Below are 12,852 nucleotides of genomic sequence, written 5' to 3' on the forward strand. Positions count from 1 at the left end.
TAAGCCCAGAAGGATCCACTGTCTAATTAACATATTCCCATCTATTCATATACTTTAAACATGAGTCAGCAACCCTCCGCTAGCCCCTTCTCCCGGCCCGTTTCCAGGTCATCGCCGTCGATCGATGATCACAACCGGCTTCCTGGAGCTACCGGCTGCAAGAGGTCACCGAGGACGGGCGTTTTCTGGTTCCCGCAGGCGTCTGTGACCTAAAAATTTCAAGCTAGCAACTTCAAAGATAGCTTGGCAGCAGCATCATCAGCTTTTATATATTACAAGGAGCAAGATTTAAGAGCGTCGAAGGGGACTTTTCCGGAGTCTTTAAGTAGTTTAATTTGATTGAAATGCTTTAATTTGTTTTTCAGGTATTATAGTGAGATTTCGATGATCCATTGAGGACAAAATCTAAGAAAGAGAAAAGAAGTTTAGAATTAGCGTTTAGCATGTCTAAGGGCCACAGGGAAGAAGATAATTTGATGAATAAGCGAGGTAGAGAGGAAGATTGCGAAAAGTTTTTAAAAGTTACTCCGAATTTGTTTACTCCGGGACGATTGCATCTCTTTGATTCATTGGACCTGTACACTTCGTTGATCAAATGCAGTAAATCGATCGAGCAGGGGGAGAGACTGCATAATCTTAGCTGGAGAATAGTGAATAAGGCTTTGTTGAAGGATAATGATATTAATAAGTCGAAGAAACGAGACGGGTTGAAGAATCTATACTATGTGTTAAATCCGATCGCCAACAGGCGACCGTTGGGGCAGCCGCAGAGTCAGGCTGCGAGTGAGAGCTCGACACCGGGTCTGCGATCTCCGTCCGGCGCGGCGAAACCGGCAGTGCCGAGGATGGAACCGCTGGCGAAAAGAGAGACCACTGGGGCGAGTTCTAAGCTTAGCCATAGCGGTAAGGACTCGCTGTTTGCAAACGTCAAGCAGCATAAGTCTACCAGTGCGTTGAGTCACATTCAGCGTACTGCCAGTCACAGCAGCAGGAAGGAAGAACCACAAGTCATAGTAAGGGGGTTCGATCCCAGTACAGTCATTACATCGCGGAAAGCTAAGGAGGAAGCCACTGGGAAGAGGCCTGGCGAAAGAGCGAGGAACACGTTCTACATCGAGGCGACTCCGCCGCCGGAACCAGATCGAAATAGCACATCCACCCTGGCGTCGCGAAAAGCACTGCCTTCTAGGCAGGAATCACTATTTGGCAAGCCAAAGACGAGCGAGAATGCGGCGCCGTCGAGTAGACGCAACAGCTTGTTTTTCAGCAGCGAGGAGGAGGAGGAGGAAGACTCCGATTGGGACGAGGACTCTCCCTTCTACGACGAAGAGGAAGAGGCGTATGACCACGACGACGACGAAGAGGATCAATACTATAGAAGGCAGTGGGACAAACTGCTGTTTGCCAAGAACACCTCTTCCAAGCCTTCCAGCAACGCGACTCCGAACTCAGCCTCCTCAAACGATCCTATCAAACGAAGCTTGTTGAGCGGACTGTTCCTGAATGAGCAGGTAAACGGCAACAACAGAAGCGCGGCGGCCTCGCCCGCCGCGCCGACGATAACCACAGCAAACGGCGCGGCTTCCACGCCCTACCGAGTTGTTTCAACCGGCACGCATGCAGGCAACAGAGCTGTGTTTGGGACAAGCAATGTTAACGCTGTCGGTTCGGTGACGCCGCCCGACAAGCGGCTGCCCGAAGCGTTGTACGAGGAGGCAAAGAGATCGAGCCGCGGAAGTTTCAGCAGCATTGTCTCGGAGCAGACTCGAGAAAGATACACGGGGGAGTCTAACGCCCCACCAGCAGCACAGACGATTCTGCCAACCGCGCTGTCTACCCATATGTTCCTACCGAACAATGTCCACCAGCAGAGGCTAGCAATGGCGGCTGCAGCAGGCACACACTCTAGGCCTTCATCCGCGTACGGGCCGACGAGAAAGACTACAAGGCGCGAATCGATAGACATACCCTCAAAGAACAAAAACAATAGCTTTATCAAGACCCGGATGGAAATCTCAAAGGAAGAAGACCTAGTTAGAGCTTATTCACGACGAAATTTGTAGTTTCTCACTGTCATAATGTAATTCTAATAACTAATATGAACTTATCGCTCGTACAAAGCGTCCCGCTCTCTTGTAAGGCTTTAGCTATGTAAAAAATTTCAGCTGCCGATGAGATGAGCTGGTATATAATGAACGGTCAAAGCGTCATATAAGAGTCTCTGAACCTGGATAATCGCGGATCGAATGCTAAGGAGGCAAGCACGGGAAAGGAGAGAGTACTTGTACCGCAAGGCTCAAGAATTGCAAGAGTCCCAACTTCAACAGAAAAGAGATGTCATAAAGAATGCGTTAGCACAGGGAAAGCCTCTACCGAAGGAGTTGGCGGAGGATGAGCAGTTGCAAAAGGATTTCAGATATGATCAGACCATGAAAGACGTCACAGCAGATTCAGTGGACGACGAATATGCGGCTACCAGTGGTTTAGCTGATCCCAGAATCATCGTAACGACGTCTAGAGATCCCAGCACCAGACTATCTCAATTTGCCAAGGAAATAAAACTACTTTTCCCTACGGCTGTCAGACTGAACAGAGGTAACTATATCATGAGTAATCTTGTAAGTGCGTGCGTCAAGTCGGGGACTTCCGATCTGGTGGTATTGCATGAACACAGAGGTGTCCCCACGTCACTGACCATATCGCATTTCCCACACGGTCCCACGGCCTATTTCACATTGCACAACGTTGTGTTGAGGCACGATATACTGAATCGTGGTAACCAAAGTGAGGTGAACCCACATCTTATCTTTGAGAACTTCACCACCACGCTAGGTAAGAGGGTAGAATGCATATTGAAACACCTGTTCCCGCCTGGGCCTAAGAAGGACTCGCCGCGAGTGATTACGTTCGTGAACAAGGGAGATTTCATCAGTGTCAGACAACACGTGTATGTACGGACCCGCGAGGGAGTGGAACTCGCCGAGGTAGGTCCCAGGTTCGAGATGAGGCTGTTTGAATTGAGGTTGGGCACATTGGACAATAAGGACGCTGACGTTGAATGGCAATTGAGGAGGTTCGTGAGAACCGCAGCCCGGAAGGACTATTTGTAAGGGAGGTTTTTCATCAACTTTGTATATTTACGTGATATGTCGACTACAACAGAAAATATAACCACCAGATAGAGATCTTGAAGGATAAAAGACAAAGAAAGAGCTCCGACGGCATGAAATGAAATTGAACTATGACTATTAGAAAAAATAACAAAAACCTTTTAATTGTTAGTGGAAACACTGTCCTTTCTGCTGTTTATCCTTCGTTTGAGGGCTTCGCCAACCTTTTCAGTTTGCAAAGTATCATCGTACATCAAAACGTTGTTAATGGAGGGCTGTGGAAACATGCCAGCACTTTCGCGTCTTCTTATTATGGAGGGCCCCCCAAGCGTGTTTGATATTCCTGTGTTCGAGTAAGTTCTTGTGGCAAACAGCGGAGATGAGCAACCTGAGCCATTGCCGTTGTTGATGCTGCTGTGCGTAGACGTTCTGGAGATCCTGGGGTCGATCAGGGTGTGTGAAGCCGGCGGCGGCAACGACGAGTGGTGCGGCATCTCTTCGTCGTCATCGGTGGAGAGCTCGTCGCTGCCGCTGGACTCGATGTGGAAGTTGGATTTGCCGGACCTCGGCAATCCTTTGCCCGCAGTCTTGCCGACGCTCACGCTGGACACGTTTGCCGAGCTCTTGGATCTCGGCTGCTGCGGACGGGAGTACGAAGAAGCCGGGGTGGTCGGAGACCTAGTCAAGAGGGTGTTGGAGTAGCGTCTTGCCAGCGCGCCCGAGCCCGCGCTGGAATCCCGTCTCTTGACAAACGGATTGGAAAAATTCGCTGTCACTGCGGGTCTCTGCGGGCCGGATCTTATATGCGACGACGAGAAAGAATACGATAGTGCCGGCTTCCTCATATAGCTCTGCGAGTTATGGGCCATCTCGTCGGACAGCATGTCCACGTACGAGTAGAATCTCAGCGTCCTTGGATTCTCCGGCTGAGTGCAATTCGAGTTCGAATACGACCGCGACAGCGACAGAGGCGGAACCGATGGCGAGCTGGGAGACCCAAAACCGCCGTTTTCATTATTATTATTATTGTTATTATTGCTCGACGTAATCGTCGCGCTGGAGTTGCTCTTGGTTCTCCCAAGAGCCATATCGAGCCCGATGGTCGAAGGCCTTCTCATATAGACAATATCCATTTCGTCAAGGTTCGCGTTATCGTCGGTCACTACCGAGCACCCAGCGTCCAACGCTGGCGCTACAAAATTCTCCAGCGTGCGACGGTGGTCCAGACTGGGCTTAACATACTCTGGCGAGTGGCCCTCCAACGGAGGTGAGTGTGGTAACGTCGTTGATCCGTCACGTGATCGCGGTCCCACGCACTGGTTGCTATACTGTCTGGACAATAGACTCGCGGTACTTCCGTGTTTCGACAGAGAGTTACTGGGCGAGTTTGAAGTCATTAAGCCTGGGTCCTCCACATCTCTCTCAAAGATCAATGAATTATTCGAATCACTCAAAGTTCGCGAAGGAGGACATGTTGAGTAATTTGTCGATCGAGTGCTACTACGTGAAAGCGAAGCCTCAGTCATAACTCGTCACAATAGGCTCAGCCAACTGTTCTAACTAGCCTCTAGTATCTTTTTTTTTCTATCTCACTTGGCCTGTTGATCACTTCTAGTAGAGCGACAGTGTGTATCTTGCAAAGAAACCCGACTACTATTTATCACCAAGGGCACACTGGGCTGAAAACCAGGCCATATGAATAATAGTGTGAAGAGAGACTGATAGCTTATTCGTGGTGGACAAACGAAGAGAGACAAGACACACACAATTGACGGACACCACAGCCAGACCGTTCATTGTCGACAAGGCCAAGTATTTTTTTAAGCTCGCATTCCGGAACCAGGTCGCCCGGCGGAGAAACCGCTGCAGACGATGCAGCCACAGGAAGCCCAAACAGGGGGCACCCATGCACTAGGGTCCTGCGGTCCGTGACCCGGCCTTGCGGAAGTGGCAGTCTGGAAATGCCGCAGGGCGGGTAACGGAGTCGCAGGCCATATATAAGAGGCGGCGAGCGCGCGGTGTCTGGGAGGTTCGGTTCGGGAGCAGAGGAGTGTGCACAGAGTCTTGGTACAGTAGTAGGAAGATCTGGTGCACGCTGTATTTCCATATAGATGTGATGATCAAATGTTATTACTGCGTTATCGTATTGATGGATCCTTCAGATCGCCACTGTTTAAGTACATGGCGTGGAGGCTCCGGGAAACCGACTTAGTTTGACTGACTTGTAAGATGGAAAGCCAGTAGATCTTGAGCGTGTGTAGGGTGTGGTGGTTGGGTTTTTGTCAAGCGTTGCATCTCTTGTTTGTTCATTAGAAGCGTAGTGGGTAGTGAGTGGTATGGCGATGGGAGCAGCGATGCGCCGCAGGTTGATGAGTCGTGGGTTGTGGAGGCCGTTGGCGTTGCGGTGGAACCACCGTGGTTCCAGCATCGACGCTAGTAGACTGGAGTTCAGCAAGAGGAATCATGTGATCGAGAAGCAGTTGGCAACGTACTATCCGTCGGTCTCGACGCTGGCGAGCGACAGGGTGGTGACGATCGAGCAGTTCCACGAGCGGTATGCGGCGATTGAGGGCGACGAGGCCGCGATGGTTTGCCAGGTCAATGGCCGGATCAAGAACATACGGTTTTCTGGGAAAAGGATCTGTTTTATCGACTTGTGCAATACTCGTAGTTCGAAGTCGCTGCAGCTGATTGTGAATGCGAGCAAGGTGGACGCTTCGCTGCAGGAGCGGTTTGAGGCCGATTTGCGGTTTTTGAAGGTCGGGGACTATATCCAGGGCTCTGGGTATCCGGGGCTCTCGCAGCGACAAAGAACGGTTTCTTTGAAATGCACGGAGCTGCCTCGGATTCTCTCGTGTGCACAGATGCCTCTGCCGCCGCGACTGAGCGATGCCTCGAAGGTGAAGCAGAATAGGGTGGTCGACTACCAGGTTAACCGCCGGGCGATCGAGACGCTAATGCTTAGACAGACGATCGTCAATTCAATTCGGAGCTGGCTGAACGAGCGGCAGTTTGTGGAGGTCGAGACTCCTATACTGTCCTCGCAGAGTAACGGCGCGGCCGCGGAACCTTTCATCACAAGGTCGAATTCGCTGCCAAAAGAGTCCGCGCAGTTGGAGCTGAGAGTTGCGCCCGAGCTGTGGCTCAAGCGGCTGATCATCGGCGGGTTTGACAAGGTTTACGAGATTGGCAAAGTTTTCAGAAACGAGGGGATAGATGCGATTCATAACCCTGAGTTCACGACTCTGGAGTTCTACCAGACGTTTCTGTCGATGCACCAGCTCATCTCGTTGTCGGAGTCTCTGTTCAAGAGAATCGTCCTGGATCTGCATAAGCACCACTCGAACGAGACACTGGAATCCCTGGTTAAGGAATTGGAGAGCGCAAACTGGAAATTTCGCAGACTGGAGTTTCTTCCAACTCTGTCGCAAGAACTGGCTGTCGATCTGACAAAGCTCGATTTGAGCGATACTGAAATGCTTTACAATGTGGTACCGCCGGAGTTGAAGCTAGCTCGCGGTTTATCGCCGCAGCAGATCCTGAACAAGCTCTCTTCAGTTTTCATCGAGCAACGCCATTGTAACTCGCTGCTGCCGACGGTGTTGTACCACCATCCAACGGTGATGTCGCCTCTGGCTAAGACCAACACACTGGATCCAGCAGTCACCAAAAGGTTCGAGGTATTCGTGAAGGGCAAGGAATACATTAATGCTTACGAGGAGGAAAACTGTCCTCAAATGCAGTTGGCCAAATTCGAGCAACAGAGCCAGTCGAATAAGCTGTACAAGGACAAGGAGTCGCTCAATGTCGATTACCGGTACGTCGAGGCAATGAAATGGGGCATGCCGCCGATCGGTGGTTTTGGTTTGGGCATCGATAGATTGTGTATGCTGTTGTTGGACAAATCCCGCATCGAGGACGTTTTAGCCTTTGGATGCCTTGACGATGTAAATAGACAATAAACACCCGTTATTTCAAATCTTCTATAATGATAAGAAAACATAAATTTCTAGGCGATGAGCAAAAAGCGCATAACTAGGCAATCGGCAACCGTTGGCAAGAATTGCACGCTGTTGGTACCGTGGCATCGCCATACTGTAAGGACTGCGACCGGTAATAGCATCAATAGACTTGTGCTTATGCTTTAGAACCTTAGCCATCTCATTGAAGCTAGCGACGCGTAAAAAACAGCGACATATTTAACGTGTTGCATCAACAGTATCTGCTCCAAAAGGATAGAGAAATCGGCCAATTGGCGCTAGAAATTGACGATAGATTCAGCACGATCCAGCCATGCCCAGCTTCCCACCAACGGTTGAAAGTGCCCTCGATTCGCTGCACACCACCACAAGCTCATCACCGGTGCCTCAAGACGTAGCAAAGGCCTCATCGCCTGTGATAATGGGCGTTGATGAAGCAGGCCGTGGCCCTGTGCTTGGACCAATGGTCTACGGCATCTGCTACTGCACCAAGGAGTATCAGGATACGGTTCTAATACCGAAATATGGGTTCGATGACTCGAAGAAATTGACCGACGAGGTCCGCCGTGAGTTGTTTGCCAGGATCTACCAGGGCGAGATCAGTGGTGTGGGCTACGCCACCACCTGCATCACACCAGCAGACATATCGAGCGGCATGCTGCGCTTCCCACCATCAATGAATTACAACCTGAACGAACAGGCACACGATGTCACAATGAGCTTGATCCAAGGCGTCATTGACAATGGCGTAAAACTGCATCACGTTTACATCGATACTGTGGGGCCTCCAGCGTCTTACCAGAAGAAGCTAGAACAAAGATTTCCAAACATCAAATTCACGGTCGCCAAGAAGGCAGATTCGCTCTACTGCGTCGTAAGTGTCGCCAGTGTTGTGGCCAAAGTGACCAGAGACATTATCGTCGAGCAATCGAGAAGGCACCCTGACGAGCTGATCGGCTCGGGTTATCCATCAGATCCGAGAACAACCGCCTGGTTGCGCGGCTCCCAGACACCATTGTTTGGCTGGCCAAAAGAAATGGCTAGGTTTTCCTGGCAGACCTGTCAAACCTTGATGAATAACCCAGGTACAGGCAGCATACCCATCGAATGGGAAGAACAGTACATCGGTTCCAAGAAAAATATGGCTCAGCAATGGGCAGCTAAGGCTTCACCCAACAAAGATGCCATCAAAACTCTAGATAACTGGTTCAATTGACGAATATAAGAAGTCGAACCGCGATCAACCGTCGTACTTGAAGTCCCGATCGATGATAGCTGGCCGCCGTGTTGCGCGACCCTCTCCGAGGCTAGTTGGAAAATTCATGAGGAGGTATCGTGCAAGGACAGCTTTGGTTTACGGGAGTTCTTCACAAAACAAAGCGGTTACTAGTCGTCGCAGAGAGGCTTTGAGTTACTGGAACTGCTATTGAGCTTTTTAGCGGGGTTAAGTTTGTTTCTGGGTCTTTGGACTGTAATTGAGGCGATCTTGTATAATAGGAGAGCTCCCCTTCGTTCAAGGTCACCATCTGTTTGTTGATATTCAAAGTTTGACGATATTGTGTGATATGTCTTCGTTATTGAGAGTTATTCCAAGGGCTACGAGAGCCTCCTTGTTGTCGGTTGCTAGAAGCCAGCTTCAATTGAGATGCTATGCATCCTACCCCCCACATACTGTGATTGGTATGCCGGCTTTGTCACCAACAATGACGCAAGGTAACCTGGCCGTCTGGATCAAGAAGGAGGGTGACAAGTTGAGCCCCGGTGAAGTGATTGCAGAGGTGGAGACTGACAAGGCTCAGATGGACTTTGAGTTTCAGGAAGAAGGCTATCTTGCCAAGATTTTGGTGCCAGAGGGTACAAAAGACATTCCAGTAAACAAGCCGATTGCCGTTTACGTCGAGGAAGAGTCTGATGTAGCAGCTTTCAAAGACTTCAAGGTTGAAGAGTCGTCAGCTAAGGCCACCAGCGAACCAGTCAAGAAGAAGGAAACAAAGGATAGCAAGGAGAAGAAACCAGCTAAGTCCAGTGAAGATGAAAAGAAATCCAGCACCTCTACCAGGGCTTCCGCTCCAACAGAGAGAATCATTGCGTCACCTCTAGCAAAGACTATTGCCTTGGAAAAAGGTATTGCTTTGAAGAACGTTACCGGCTCTGGTCCTCATGGCAGAATCACCAAATCTGATGTTGAGGCTTACTTGGAGAAAGCTCCAGCGGCGTCCTCAGGCGCAGGTGTCGTCGCTCCATCGGCTGCTGCTTCTTACGAAGATGTTGAAATCTCCAACATGAGAAGTATCATCGGCAAGCGTTTGTTAGAATCCACTCAAAGCATCCCTTCGTATATCGTATCCTCTGAAATCTCTGTTTCCAAATTGCTGAAGCTGAGAAAAAGCCTAAATGCTACCGCTAATGGCAAGTACAAACTATCTATCAACGATATTTTGATCAAGGCTATCACAGTGGCAGCCAGAAGAGTCCCAGACGCCAATGCCTATTGGTTGGAAGAGCAAGGCATCATTAGAAAGTTCAAGAATGTCGATGTCTCCGTCGCTGTGGCAACCCCCACCGGCCTATTGACCCCAATTGTTAAGAACGCTGACTCCAAGGGCTTGACCACCATCTCCAGCGAAGTGAAGGAGCTTGTCTCACGTGCCAAGATAAACAAGCTGCTTCCTGAAGAATTTCAAGGCGGTACCATATGTATCTCTAACATGGGGATGAACGATGCTGTGTCTCTATTTACCTCGATCATCAACCCCCCACAGTCAACTATCTTGGCTGTCGGTACCGTCAGGAGAGTGGCCGTTGAAGATGCCGGTGCTGAAAACGGTATTTCTTTCGATGACAAGATCAACATTACCGGTACTTTCGATCACAGAACCATCGACGGCGCCAAGGGTGGTGAATTCATGAAGGAATTGAAGTCTGTCATTGAAAACCCTCTAGAGTTGCTATTGTAAGGAAAACCGTCGATATGCTATGACATGGGCTAGCTTCTTCGATTGCAGAGCAATGGTAAATGAACAGATCAATCAGTCTGCCTGGGAGGAATAGATGATGATATATACTTCATATCGTATTACTACTAACTAATTCAGTGTTTGAAGTATCGCCATGAACGAACTGTAAATTTTCAATTATATTGAATAGCTGACATAAGGCTAAGCAGGATCATTATTGTTGTTGAATAAAGTCTAGGTGTCTATCCTAAAAGGACGAGTAGTTTTTATACTGACCATGGCTCTTTTCCCTTCCTTCATTTTGAGTGATGAATCCAAGGAGAATATCTCCAAGATCATCAACCTGACTCACACAGTGGCTCATTACGGATGGATACCTTTCATTCTGTATTTGGGTTGGGCTCACACTTCCAATAGACCTAACGTGTTGAATTTGCTATCACCACTTCCAAGTGTTTAATGTTTCAAGATTTCGTGGTGTTTTTTTATCACCTATCTTATCTGGCATAGCTTACAGACCGGCTCATGTATATAACTCCATGTATCTAAATTTTAAGTGATTGATACTTCGGTGAAATTCCACTATCCAGCATTTTCGGGAACTCTAAGCAGTGTTCTTTGTCGATTTACGCTCTTCTTGATAATCAGGCATCTATACGTAGAAAGGCTCACTGTTCTGCTGCAGGCAAATAGAAGAGAATCTGGGGAAGTACGCCCAATGGATCTTCAGTTAACTCCATTTGGAAAGGAAATTGTCGCTGGTCTTACGACAGGCTCCATCACAACGGTCGTAACTCATCCGCTAGATCTGGTCAAGATACGATTGCAGCTATTAGCGACCAATTCAGGTCATTTAGGCTATGGATACGTCATAAGCTCGCTTAAACAAAATGCCAAGGGAAATATTCGCCAACTAATAAAGGAGGCCTACCGTGGACTAGGTATAAACTGGTTTGGTAATGCGACAGCTTGGGCCCTTTATTTTGGACTTTATCGTGCCAGCAAAGATCTGGTCTATGAACTTCAGGCTCAAGAAAATAGCAGGCATGATGATCGCCTGAGAAGGGATGCTGAACTGTCCTCATGGATGTATCTGTCCGCTGGGGCAATCAGCGGTGTAATAACATCCATCGCTACCAATCCAATATGGGTCATCAAGACAAGAATGATGTCTACAAGCGGGCAGGAGACCAACTCTTACACATCTGCAGCGGACGGAATCAGGAGACTTGTACGAGATGAAGGGATTGGCGGATTATGGAGAGGACTTATGCCCTCGTTGTTCGGAGTCTCTCAAGGTGCAATCTACTTTATGATTTATGACACATTAAAGCATCGCTTCAGTTCACTGAGCCGTGACACAGAAGATCCGGATCGGAGAAAAACGCTCAAGAATTCAGAGACGTTTGTTATTTCATCGATAAGCAAGGTCGTTTCTGTCACTGCGGTATATCCTTTCCAATTACTAAAATCCAACCTGCAGAGCTTTGACGCTGAAAAAAAACAGTATACCTTTCGCAATTTAGTACGATCAATCAGCCAGGCTGAAGGACTGCCAGGATTCTATAAAGGATTGTCTGCCAACCTCCTCCGTGCCATACCTTCAACCTGTATAACTTTCTTATTGTATGAAAACGTCAAGAGCTTCATATAAGGACAGTGTCATAACGTGTTTCGATAAAAATTGTATTAATTTTTGTGTAAGGTACAAATGAGTAAGTATAAACACAATCGTATACCAATGGGGGTTCACTTAATTCTAACAGTTGTCAAGATAGACAGTCAGTCAAAAGCGTGGAAGAGCGAGAAACAAAATTGATGTATCTGGTACCAAATATTCTCATTATTGAATTTAGTAACCCAAAGTAGCCAATTTCTTAGCGGCTTCAGATTCAGAAGCAGCAGCAGTGGCAGCAGCAACCTTCTTGTTGAAAGCCTTCTTCTTAGCGTAGAATTCAGCAGATCTGACCTTTCTCTTTTCTTCCAACTTGGAGACGACATCTTCGTATTTCCAGCCAACAGAAGAAGACAACTTACCCAAAGTAGTGTATTTTCTACCTGGCTTCAATCTCAAGACTCTCAAAGCTTGTGGAACAACAACTCTCTTCTTCTTGTCGTATGGAGGTGGGACACCTTCGAAGACCTTTAAACGTTCCATAGCAGCCTTACCACGAGCGGTCTTGTGGGAAACCATACCACGGACAGCCTTGTAGAAGATTCTGGATGGGGCTCTGAAGTGGAATGGACCACGGGTTTTGTTGAAAGCAGTAGCCTTTCTCAAGTAGTCGTGGTACTTCAACTTGTTTCTGAAGAATTCACCAGAGATGTTCAAAGCCTCAGCTCTGACAACGACAATCTTCTGACCGTTCAACAATTGCTTAGCAACGGTAGAAGCCAAACGACCCAACAAATGGCCTTTACCTGTTAAAAAGATTAATCCTGTTAGTAAAGATATTCATGTATATTATATTCTGAACACCACCTCATCGACCTGAAAAAGCGAGATCAATCTGCTTAGTATGATCACTTGTACAGGATTTAAAACAGGAATCTCATGGCAGTCCAGGTTCAATCGGGATTTGTGGGTTCAGAGGATTCATTTGTTCTGCGATTGTACGTACCATCAATGACAACAACTGGTTCGAAAGTAGACATCTCTTTTGCTTGGCTGTTTAATCCTCAAACAACTGCAACAATTGATCAAGCGACTTACAAACGTTACGTGATATACTACAGTGTAACAATCGATATAATGGATATTTTCCACTCGCGATTGCGACCTGGCCGGCGGAAGCTCACACGCCT

The 12,852-nt window shown here is 48.2% G+C and overlaps 9 protein-coding genes across 9 annotated transcripts; 7 read left to right on the top strand and 2 right to left on the bottom strand.

Moving 5' to 3' along the window:
* Positions 1-443: 443 nt before the first annotated feature.
* On the top strand, positions 444-2,063 carry MKS1 (Mks1p; the record flags this gene model as incomplete). The annotated part of the gene is made up of 1 exon (XM_037282195.1): positions 444-2,063. The coding sequence occupies one exon, from the start codon at positions 444-446 to the stop codon at positions 2,061-2,063; it is 1,620 nt and encodes a 539-aa protein (XP_037138090.1).
* Positions 2,064-2,246: 183 nt separating this feature from the next.
* Positions 2,247-3,110, top strand: IMP4 (snoRNA-binding rRNA-processing protein IMP4; the record flags this gene model as incomplete). Its single annotated transcript, XM_037282196.1, has 1 exon — positions 2,247-3,110. One exon carries the CDS (start codon positions 2,247-2,249, stop codon positions 3,108-3,110), a length of 864 nt encoding a protein of 287 aa, XP_037138091.1.
* Positions 3,111-3,271: 161 nt separating this feature from the next.
* MLF3 (Mlf3p) lies at positions 3,272-4,636 on the bottom strand (the record flags this gene model as incomplete). The annotated part of the gene is made up of 1 exon (XM_037282197.1): positions 3,272-4,636. The coding sequence occupies one exon, from the start codon at positions 4,634-4,636 to the stop codon at positions 3,272-3,274; it is 1,365 nt and encodes a 454-aa protein (XP_037138092.1).
* Positions 4,637-5,446: 810 nt separating this feature from the next.
* Positions 5,447-7,072, top strand: MSK1 (lysine--tRNA ligase MSK1; the record flags this gene model as incomplete). Its single annotated transcript, XM_037282198.1, has 1 exon — positions 5,447-7,072. One exon carries the CDS (start codon positions 5,447-5,449, stop codon positions 7,070-7,072), a length of 1,626 nt encoding a protein of 541 aa, XP_037138093.1.
* A 331-nt stretch (positions 7,073-7,403) lies between these two features.
* Positions 7,404-8,306, top strand: RNH201 (ribonuclease H2 catalytic subunit RNH201; the record flags this gene model as incomplete). Its single annotated transcript, XM_037282199.1, has 1 exon — positions 7,404-8,306. The coding sequence occupies one exon, from the start codon at positions 7,404-7,406 to the stop codon at positions 8,304-8,306; it is 903 nt and encodes a 300-aa protein (XP_037138094.1).
* A 349-nt stretch (positions 8,307-8,655) lies between these two features.
* Positions 8,656-10,047, top strand: LAT1 (dihydrolipoyllysine-residue acetyltransferase; the record flags this gene model as incomplete). The annotated part of the gene is made up of 1 exon (XM_037282200.1): positions 8,656-10,047. One exon carries the CDS (start codon positions 8,656-8,658, stop codon positions 10,045-10,047), a length of 1,392 nt encoding a protein of 463 aa, XP_037138095.1.
* A 277-nt stretch (positions 10,048-10,324) lies between these two features.
* TOM7 (Tom7p) lies at positions 10,325-10,507 on the top strand (the record flags this gene model as incomplete). Its single annotated transcript, XM_037282201.1, has 1 exon — positions 10,325-10,507. One exon carries the CDS (start codon positions 10,325-10,327, stop codon positions 10,505-10,507), a length of 183 nt encoding a protein of 60 aa, XP_037138096.1.
* A 258-nt stretch (positions 10,508-10,765) lies between these two features.
* On the top strand, positions 10,766-11,701 carry FLX1 (flavin adenine dinucleotide transporter FLX1; the record flags this gene model as incomplete). The annotated part of the gene is made up of 1 exon (XM_037282202.1): positions 10,766-11,701. One exon carries the CDS (start codon positions 10,766-10,768, stop codon positions 11,699-11,701), a length of 936 nt encoding a protein of 311 aa, XP_037138097.1.
* Positions 11,702-11,899: 198 nt separating this feature from the next.
* RPL16B (60S ribosomal protein uL13) lies at positions 11,900-12,241 on the bottom strand (the record flags this gene model as incomplete). Its single annotated transcript, XM_037282203.1, has 1 exon — positions 11,900-12,241. One exon carries the CDS (start codon positions 12,239-12,241, stop codon positions 11,900-11,902), a length of 342 nt encoding a protein of 113 aa, XP_037138098.1.
* Positions 12,242-12,852: the final 611 nt, after the last annotated feature.

Source organism: Torulaspora globosa, chromosome 2, assembly GCF_014133895.1.
Source record: "Torulaspora globosa chromosome 2, complete sequence".
NCBI lineage: Eukaryota > Fungi > Ascomycota > Saccharomycetes > Saccharomycetales > Saccharomycetaceae > Torulaspora > Torulaspora globosa.